This window comes from Toxotes jaculatrix, chromosome 5 (assembly GCF_017976425.1).
Source record: "Toxotes jaculatrix isolate fToxJac2 chromosome 5, fToxJac2.pri, whole genome shotgun sequence".
Classification (NCBI taxonomy): domain Eukaryota; kingdom Metazoa; phylum Chordata; class Actinopteri; family Toxotidae; genus Toxotes; species Toxotes jaculatrix.
In genome coordinates, this window is record NC_054398.1 from 21,881,074 (window position 1) to 21,891,144 (window position 10,071).

Consider the following 10,071-nt stretch of genomic DNA (forward strand, 5'->3'; position numbering starts at 1 on the left):
AGTAGTTGAATCATTTTGTCTCAGAATAAATGAACTGAGAGTCAAATCAAGTCACTTGTAGATTTAGCACGTAGTTCCTGTTCCCTGTTTGAACTCTGGCTTTTAGCTGTGTTTTGAGCTGAACACAGCTGCAGTAATCTACTCGCCAGGGGATTCCAGGGCAGCCCGCTGTGAGGATTACCTCTCGCTTTTGCCAGAAGAACATTTTTAAACTCTCAAAGAAACACAGCAACATTTTTGACAAGTTGCATATACATAGGGGTACAGGCTTATGTATCTGTTCCAAATACCAAATATGGCCAGGGGCAGGGTTTTATGCCCAACACTTTTCTGCAAGTGTCCTTTTTTTCCCATAAATTGAAAATCTGTTACTTAAGTTCTGCAGTTCAACTCATGCAGCCTGGTCTTTCTGTCTTCTAAATAAGACCATGATGTGTTAAAGAGGAGAATGATCAGAACCAGACAAACAAACTTCTTCTGCCAGTATGGTTATGTGGACTTTTAAACATGAAATCACTGATAGGTGTTGGCCTTGCAACAAAACCCCTGAGAGCAGCAGTTACTTATTTTTATTAGCTGTGCAGGTGGAGCTTATTTTGGCCACGTATCATCAGAGAATTTTGGCTGACCCCTGCACCTATTAGACTGTGCATTCTGGTTATGACCACAGTGTTTATTGGCTACTACAGACTGCAGTCAGCAAGCTGTCTTAACTTCCTCACTAACAGATGCCTGTCTGATCTCTTTTTATTACTCGAGTGCAGTGATAAATCAAATGTACTGTGACTATGTGACTACACTGTAAATGGCAAAATTCAAATTAATACAATGAAAACATACAAACTACAGTGAAAAACAGTTGCATAAATTATAATTCAGTAGGCCTGTCTCATTTCTTTTCCTGTTTACGACTTGTAGCCTTTGCGTGAGAGCTCACATGATGATTGTCCGTTAATATCCACAAACAGTGGAATACAGTAGTTTTATGAGGTAATTACATCCCATCCAAGACAGTATCACAGTGAAACAAGCACGCATATCTGCAGCCAAATAAACAGTGCAGTAGCCATCATGTGCTATGTGTTATTTTTGGGAGAGGGGAGTAGTTGTGTTCTGTCAAGGGACTTAAAAGAATTTATAACTATAGTCTGGATAACAGAGCTTTTGATACAACTACACGTGTCCTTATTTCACACTGAATTCAACTTTTCAGTCAGGACAGAAGCAGTGTAGAAGATGAAAATTAAATTAAATTAAATCAATTTTAAATTAAATTAATGAAAATTAATTTATGTTTAGCAAATTATCACATTTTCACTTCTCTAACAACAGAACTTTACACTCAGCCCTGTCGGTCTTATTCTTTTTGACAAATGTAGACTAAGATGTACACATCAACATTGTCACCCAACTAGAATGTCGAGTGGGAAAAGTATTCATCATTTTAGTTGGGGGTCCACACCAGGTAAATAACACCGGAGCCCATCGGGCAACACAATATACACAGTTACTTAAATTGGGTGTTCAGTGTTGTTAATGGATAAAGTTTTCCTTTAAATAGTAGTGTTATGTGAAGTATTTAATAATTTTGTTGCCAGCCATTTTTTCAGGCTATTTTGATGACAGTAGCTCGTTTATATCAGCCACAGTCTGGTTCCCATAACAGAATAATATGCTCTCCATCAGGCTGATATTCACTTTTTATCTTATGTTGAAATCCTTTTGTTTCCTAATTCAAAATAATCTTTGACTGTTTTTGCTCTTGTACATGGTTTGAATTGCTTAGGGTGTTTTAAAATTACTGCGTTCCCTCTTCCAAGATTCAGGATACCTCATGCACCTGAATAATCTGCACCAACCCCATGCTAATCACAGCATTACTTATTGAGGCTTTCCAAGGGTCTCTCTGCACATTATCCCCCCTTCACAAGACAAAACATCATGTTCACTTCCAGTCACACTCTCTCAAATCTGTTGTGCAGACTATGTCCCATATTTGGACCTGATCAGATTATCTCACTTGCTGAGGCAGTTAGCCAAATGTATTTTCTATGTTGCAGTATCTGTGCCAAATCACTTATATGAGCATGTTTTTGGACTATTGTCTACTTTCTGTAGACAGATTAAGTGGTAACATATGCTGTTTATAGTGAGTTATGAATACAAAGGCCTTGAATTAGTGAAATTAAAATAGTGGCATAGGTGTTGAAATAAATAAATAATTATTTTATCTTATGAACAAAAGAAATGTAGGTATGTTGTTCCATTGCATGTTCTGTTTATTTGGGTTCTTATTTTTTTCTTTTTCAAATAAACTTAAAATTTAAGAAAATGCGTGTACATATCCAGTGTATATGTATGTATATGTATAAATGATAAAAAATAACGAGATACAAAATTGTAAATAGGCGTCGTGTGTGTGTGTGTGTGTATGTGTGTGTGTGTGTGTACAGATGTGGGAGAAAAAATAAACAAAGCAAATGAGTAGCATTTACATTATTAATGAATAAAAAAAACACATTTTCCGTCATGTTCTTATGTGTTGAGACAACTTTAGGAGTTGTGGGATTTACAAGATGAACGTAAACGCTGCACAGTGCGCACTCAAGCCCAGGTACGTTTCCAGGCCTGTGATTGGACGTCGGGCTGTCAGTTCTGCCGCATGGCTGTCAAAGTCCACCAATGAGCTTGCGTGTTGTTGGCCGGTGCACCGGTTCGCCGGTCGGGTTGCAGCTTGGAGAAAGGGGAAGCAACTGGCGGAGGCAGCATCGGCGGTGCGGTGCTATGGACCCCAGGGACAATGTCGAGACAGGGGAGACGGAAAGCCACTCGGAGCTGTTCTACGTGCCGATCCCTGAAGAAGCACCGTGCAGGAATGAGCAGGAGAAGTTGTCAGGGGTCGTCAAAAACGTCCACAGAAAACTGCGTAGGAAATACAGAGAGGGTAAGCAGCCTGAGTGGGCCCCTCTATCTGTCTGTGGCCCTGCAGCCGAGTGGCTAACATTCAGCGTTAGCTCAAATATACTAAATTAAATCCTTTCCGTTGACGGTTATGTCAGTAAACATAACTCCTTCTGCTCGCTGTCGTTGTTGTTTTGCGGCCGGTTGGCTGCCGTGGAAGAAGGCAGCAGTCGACAACTGTGAACGTTGCATTCAGCAAGCAAGGCCTTTAAAGCTGCTTAACATTAACATTACACACTGCAAATGTTGCTGCTGTTTGTAATCTTATGCCTGTGCTGTAAACATGTGTTATCTCTCTTTCACAATCGGTGAACTGACAACCGAGACCTTTTATAGCTTACTAAAGAGAAACTCTAACAGAGCCTGTCTGTTGACAATGAATGGCTTTCTATTGCCTCTCTATTGCCAATAAACGATAACTCTGTGGACTGAACAAACATTTGGGGCCACTTTTACAACCAGATTAGCTTTATTTCTGAGCACTGCTGTTATTCAGAACCGGTCAACGTCTCCAAAATAAGTTAATAAATCAAGTTAATACAAGTTAATATTCCTTACATAAGATGTTGAGTAGGTTTTGGTGGGCTGCTAGGGGTGGACAGAGAGCAGTGTGGCTTAGATATCATAACACAGGATAATTAGTGGAAAATCTGAGAAACCTCTCAGACAAAATCACTGTTTGTTTAATCCACTGAATCAAATACCTGGCTAATCTAGGCGCCTCACGTTGAGGCACAAATCCTGTCAATCCAATTTTGCATCCTTATAGCACTCTTGTTTATTGGTTTGCAGCATTGCCCACAATACCCAAATATGACTAAAGAGATTAAAATCTCTTTTGGTTGACAAATGTCTGCTACATCACAGTATATAACGTAATATTTCCCAACCCTATCTGCTGCAGTCCCATGCTATTCCTTTTGCACCATGTTAGCAAAAGGTTTGCACATGCTTATAAAAGGTAAATCAGCTGTTCATGTCCAAAAGAGTCATTTTTGACACGACCTGTAAGAGGCAGGTGGAGAAAGTATCACCTGAGAAGTTTTTACTCTTTATCAGATTGTATCAGGGTTGGATTTCCATAAGATTCCACAAGAGTGCATGTTCTTCAGCAGCTGTAGGTCCTGAGAGCTAAAACCTCTGTCTTGTTTCCTAATATGAGTCAGTCTGGATAAGAGCATGTAAAATGGGAAGTTTGGAAAAACCCTTTCATAATACATCAGTTCTGACGGATGACATCTGAGCTTGAGAGTGCTCAGTGTCTTCAGAAGAAAGAAGAAATTGACATTTCACTTTACGGCACTGACAGAGGGGTTTATTCCAGTGCCCTGGATTCAAAAACTTGCCACGGTGCCTACCCACACAGAGGCTTTATGTTGTTATTGCTCTGTCTCATTTTCTCTTTTCTGAGGAAATGTATCATCCTACTGAAGACTGCGTAGGAGGGGAGCACAAACAGGCAAATTCACGTTAGGTGCAGAATCTTTATCTTTAGAAAAGAAAACTTTGAATTGCTTCGTCTTTGCCTTGTAACTGTAGCAGAACAACAGCGCAACAGTTTTTAGACCGTAGCATTTATTTGACTCAGCAAGTATAAAAGTCACATACATCATGATTTAGGTTGTCACCTGCTTGAATGCCTGACTGGTTTGTTTCATATGACTGCCTCTGAATTAAAACCATGCGTTTGACCGTTTCACTGCTCTCAAATCTCAAAGTGAACGGCAGAAAAAAGGGGAGTTCCAGTAATATTTTTGGAGTTGTAGAAAATGGGGCAACATTCTCTACTATCAGTTGTGCAGTAAACAATGACTGAAGAAGTGAGGTTTTGCTGTTATTCATTTAGGCTCTGCCTTACTTTTCCACCTTAGAAACGCTATGTAAGCATGATTGCAATGCTTTAAATCTATGTTGGATCAGGTGATGTTTTGAATAAAGCATGTCAGAAAATACTCAGAATAGTAGAGACTAATTGCTTGTTTTGGAGACTAGAACAGCACAGAGGAGTCGTCCTGTTGCAGACCTCATGATTGGTTAATAAGTAAAGCATGATCTGGGAGGCTTGGCATTGAATCACAATGGTCATGCTTTCAGAGCACCGCTGTTTACCACCACTCCTCTTGTTGTCCTTTCATTTCTGCAGATTTGATAGAGTTTTTCCTTGTGGTCATGGGATTTCTCCCTTATCAGCGTGTTTGCCTATGCAACAGGCTGTAAACTTCTGAGCAGCTGTGAAGATGTGCTGAAGGGAATTTTTGTGCACATTATTATTACTGTGAAATGGTTATTTGAGGTTGACTTTTACAGAAACAGATTCGCGTCTGTGCTGGCAGATACGACAGAAGGCAATGTAGCAGTAAATGGGGAGGGCTGAGGTTTTTCAGCAGGTTTTTTCAGAGGAGTACAGTCATGTTTTGGTGCCAAGTTTATTGAAGTAAAGTTGGCAAGTAGGTTGTGAATGTTTGCTCCTTGCTGTGGATAGACATGTTTGTTAGTTCTGTCCTGATTTTTCTTTTTTTTATGTTTCCCCTCAGTGGGTGACTTCGATAAGATCTGGCGTGAGCACTGTGAGGATGAGCAGACATTGAGTGAGTATGCCCTGGCCATGAAGAATCTTGCAGACAACCACTGGACCAAAAACTGCGAAGGAGAGGGACGCATCGAATGGTGCCGCAGGTACGGTTGACTTCAGATGTCCTCCAGTGTCTTTCATCTGCAGTTTAGACCTCATGACAGTGAAATAAGACAAATATAGGGCATGTTTATAGGACATGTTTATATGACAAGTCACTCTTACTATCACCATAAGGTCTAAGGGATGTTTTGATTCAACTTCCGCAGTGTCTGTCAGGAATATTTTTTGGATGGCGGGATGAAAAGAATGTTAGAAAAGGATGAAAAAAGTGCCACGCTTGCCATGGGTCTTACTGCAGCATCTGTAAGTGCCCAACCATACAGCACCATCCCCAGGTAAGTTATACTACCAGTATATATATTTATTTATCTACCATAAATGTGGATACTAGAATTTATGTCCCAGTTACATACTAACTGTAAAAAGTATCCACTGCATACTAATCTTTATAGTATGCTGTTCTTGCAGTCAGTATGCAAGAAATTAACAGACTTAATTGTTCTATAGTAGCATCTATCTTATATTAAATCATTATTAGGGCTATTATTTGCCATTAAAGTTTGATCTAAAGATCATCCCTACCTCAGTTGGGTAGCAAGAAAATATTCAGTCATGTAAACAGAAAAGATAACATTTTTTTTGTGCACTCTTTGGCAGCGCAGTTAAAAAAGTATATTAGTTATGTTAAAAGCCTTTATTTATTTGGCATTTAAGTTTTAAATGCCTCTTAAAACACTGCAATTCAGTGTTTTAAGTGATTTGTAAGTAGAAGCCCAGACAGTGTTGGATAGAATGACTCACAGATCAGTCAGCATCATTATCGACTGTGGAACACAGAAGCAAAAACATTTATCATTTATACCATTTATAGTTTTTAAATGCTTTGTAAAAGTGTGTCTGCATTAATGCGTTGTCACTAATTGTAAAATGATTCTGTCAGCATTATTTCTGATGATTGAAATTGAGGTTTTCTCCTTCACATAAAAAAAAGTGTCTCCAGTTCTGTCGACACCAACATGTGACTGACCCTCAGCGTCTATATTTTCTCATAATTTCTTTAAAACACACCTTCTGTAACATGTAGCAGACAGAAATTTAATTAGCCCTTGCATTTAATATTCATCATCATCAACAAAAAATTACATGTTTGTTTGCCAATACGCTACTTTTTAAAAATATGTACTAACAGTTGAGCATATTGTGTGCAGGGAAGTTTTGCTGCAGTTGACACTTCTTCCACATTTGTGTTGCAGCTCAATCTCCCAGCTGGGAAAAATGCGTCTTCTTGACGTGGGAAGCTGCTTCAACCCTTTCTTGAAGTTCGATGAATTCCTTACAGTTGGTATTGACATAGTGCCTGCAGTTGAGGTATGAGTGCTTATTTGTTCTGTTCGCTTTTTGTTGGCAACTGCTGTGTGTCTTAGAGCTGGCATTACAAAGCAAAGGCAACACCAGAAATGACTCATGCAGGGATATCAGTGTTGTGGTTAGGCAGCCTATGTGAGCACATTCAGCAGAAAGCAGAACAAAAAGAGTTGCACACTATGCAGCTGCAAGTTGTGAAACTAAATGAGTGGAGTGACAGTGGTAATAGGTTTAAAAGATCACATTCCACCTTTCCTCTCCTTCAGAGTGTGTACAAGTGTGACTTCCTCAACCTTCAGCTCCAGCAGCCTCTGCAGCTGGCAGGTGATGCAGTAGAGGCCTTCCTGCGCCACCTCCACAACCCCATCGATGCTCTGCCTGCTCAACTTTTCCACGTAGTGGTCTTCTCGCTGCTCCTCTCTTACTTCCCCTCGCCATACCAGCGCTGGATCTGCTGCAAGAAGGCTCACGAGCTGTTGGAGCTGCACGGCCTGCTGCTCATCATCACACCTGATTCGTCCCACCAAAACCGCCACGCTCTCATGATGCGTAGCTGGCGGGTCGCAGTGGAGTCACTGGGCTTCAAGCGCTACAAATACGTCAAGTATTCCCACATGCATCTCATCGCCTTCCGAAAGGTGTCTCTGGCCACCACCAGTGACCTGGTGTCGCGCAACTACCCCGAGATGCTCTACATCCCTCAGGACTTCCACTCCAATGAGGAGGAAGACTTTGCCGATGTGCCCGTACAGGTGCGCTCCGAGTTTGAGGATGAGCAGCTGGCTTGGGGCTTCACAGAGCTACCAGACACGCCCTATGATTCAGATTCTGGGGAGAGCCAGAGCAGCTCGGTGCCTGGCTTCCATGAGCTAGAGGACCCCATCCTGCTTCAGAGCTAGGCTAAACCAGCTACCTACCCCCGCCCCCCTTCCAGAAATATCACCTCCCCTTCAACTGCTGCGCTGCCAAATTTAACCTGCTGCATTCTTCTCCAGCTTCTCCTCCCTCTCCCCAAAACAATGCAGTTTGCACAGTGTGAAAGAGAGAAGTTTACAGATTTTCTCATATCCACTCTCCTCTGAGAGTGCGCGCACACACACACGCGCACGCACACACACACACACACACACACACATTAAGATGGATATATTTTGATAAATAGCTAGGTTTTTTAAGAGTTGGAAAGTGAATGCCCTTAAGATATCTTAACTCCCTGCTCCTTGATTTTCATCCCATCTTCCAATCAGCTCTCAATAACAAAAATTCAGCTTGTCTACATTTTGTACTCAGTCTCTGTTTGAATAAGCTAGTGTGGCAGACTGCTTAGTATAAAAGCCAAATACAGCCCCTGAGCAGTCTGATAGGAGTTTGATTGCACTGGAGAGGTTGAGGTGGAACGACTGGACTTGGTACACTTGCTTCTGTCACAGTCATGCAGCTAGACCTTCTGAAAATTCTTGTTGTGCATTTAGTTTTCCAAGATGAAAAAAAAAGTTCATTGTTTTGAAATATATATTCTCAACAGTCAAAACATTGGTGTTGTCCAGTGTAAAGTGTGGCAATGCCATTTTAACCTGGCATCCCTTGAATGATTTGTGTATCTTTTACAAGAAAGTGGTATTTGTAGCATTTGAAACATTTTCAGAACCATATGGTAGGAGTATTACTAGGTTTACTAATGTGAAACTGTAACTGTGTTTACATTGTGTAACAAGGTGCGAAAGTAGGTATTACACTTTTTTTCATTCTCTTGTTGTGCTCACAAACATTAATAATGAATAATTTCCTGTTAGATTTCCAATACATTTTTTTTATTCTCAAGCAGAGAAATAGTACAACACTGCAAGTCAGTGACCCATATCAAATGAACTTTACAGCACCAGTATCCTTTGACACAATTTTGTAACTTTGATGTGAAAATACAGTAAGTATTCTGCCTCCAAAAATATCCAGATCTGAGTTCCTCACAGTCAGAAAATTCACCTCAGCAGAAGAGATTTGCACTAATTTACTATTTTGTCATGCAGAACCTCTGAAACAGGTGAGATACTGTAGATTTTAGCAATAGTAAGCAAGACCAGATCTGAAGGTACTGTATCTCACAGGGGGAGGTTTTAACTAAAGACACTACCAGGTGAAATGTTAGTGTGTGTTCCTGCCTGTCCCTGGACAGGTCAAATGTGTGGCTGTGGTCAGTGTGAATGACGGAATGAATTTACGTGGATGTGTGCTTTGTCTGTGGCACTTTATCATTGATCCCAAAGGGTGTCACAAAATGTAATTATTTTCCTATGATGACAGTTTTACAACCAATATGATGGGCCCATAACATGATACCAATAAGTCTAAGGTGCCTTCTTCGTTCACATTTATGTTGCAAGCAGACTTTCATGCCCCTGGAGAAAATGAAATTCATACCATGTAACAAACAATACCAAGCTTCTTTGGCCTAACAGTACATACATACAAACTAGCCAGTTCTCCTTTGTTATATTAATGGTTAACAAGAAACATTTTAGTGTTGATATAATGCAGTGTGTTGTTGCCATTCCCATATCATTTTCCAGTAATGCACATCTTTTCTGATATCTCCTCTGTTTAAACAGGAAAAAAAAAATTAAGAGTACCATACATAGTCAGGCTCTGAAGCAGCGTGTTTTGTGACTGGTGCATTTGTCTTCCAATGTTTCTTTTGGCCCATTTGCATGAAATGTTTCATCTTCATTATCAACATTTTCAACAATGCAGAACAACGTGTGCTTATAGTATGGTTGTATTTCTCTTTTATAAATGAATGTAAATGTAAAGTGTCTGTGTGAGTTTTTTTTTTTTTTTTTTTTTTTTTTTTTTGATTGTGTATTGATTGTTTTGCAGGTTTTTTTAATGCACTGAAAATATTCAACACCAGTAGAGACTGAAAACATGATTAAAGCAGGGGCCTGCACAAATCATGAGGCAGGATTACTTCATTAGGATTACTTTATGTTGAAGTACTGTACATTATGCATTGGATATTGGTTACACGTATTATGCCTAACCTGTAAGGAATTGTGGACACACAGGGTATGTCACATGGCTCATCACATGACAGTTAGAGGCCTGTTTTTTCA

The 10,071-nt window shown here is 40.2% G+C and overlaps 1 protein-coding gene across 1 annotated transcript; it reads left to right on the forward strand.

Moving 5' to 3' along the window:
* The first annotated feature begins 2,696 nt into the window (after positions 1 to 2,696).
* On the forward strand, positions 2,697 to 9,761 carry bmt2 (base methyltransferase of 25S rRNA 2 homolog). Its single transcript, XM_041039140.1, has 5 exons — positions 2,697 to 2,944; positions 5,496 to 5,637; positions 5,803 to 5,931; positions 6,850 to 6,964; positions 7,228 to 9,761. Exons 1-5 carry the CDS (start codon positions 2,785 to 2,787, stop codon positions 7,858 to 7,860), a joined length of 1,179 nt encoding a protein of 392 aa, XP_040895074.1. The 5' UTR covers positions 2,697 to 2,784; the 3' UTR covers positions 7,861 to 9,761.
* Positions 9,762 to 10,071: the final 310 nt, after the last annotated feature.

Coding starts and splice junctions, on each gene's coding strand:
- bmt2 (XM_041039140.1), top strand. CDS start 2,785: ATGGACCCCAGGGACAATGTCGAGACAGGGGAGACGGAAAGCCACTCG. Junction 5,638..5,802: donor CGCATCGAATGGTGCCGCAG/GTACGGTTGACT, acceptor CAACTTCCGCAG/TGTCTGTCAGGAATATTTTT. Junction 6,965..7,227: donor ACATAGTGCCTGCAGTTGAG/GTATGAGTGCTT, acceptor CCTCTCCTTCAG/AGTGTGTACAAGTGTGACTT.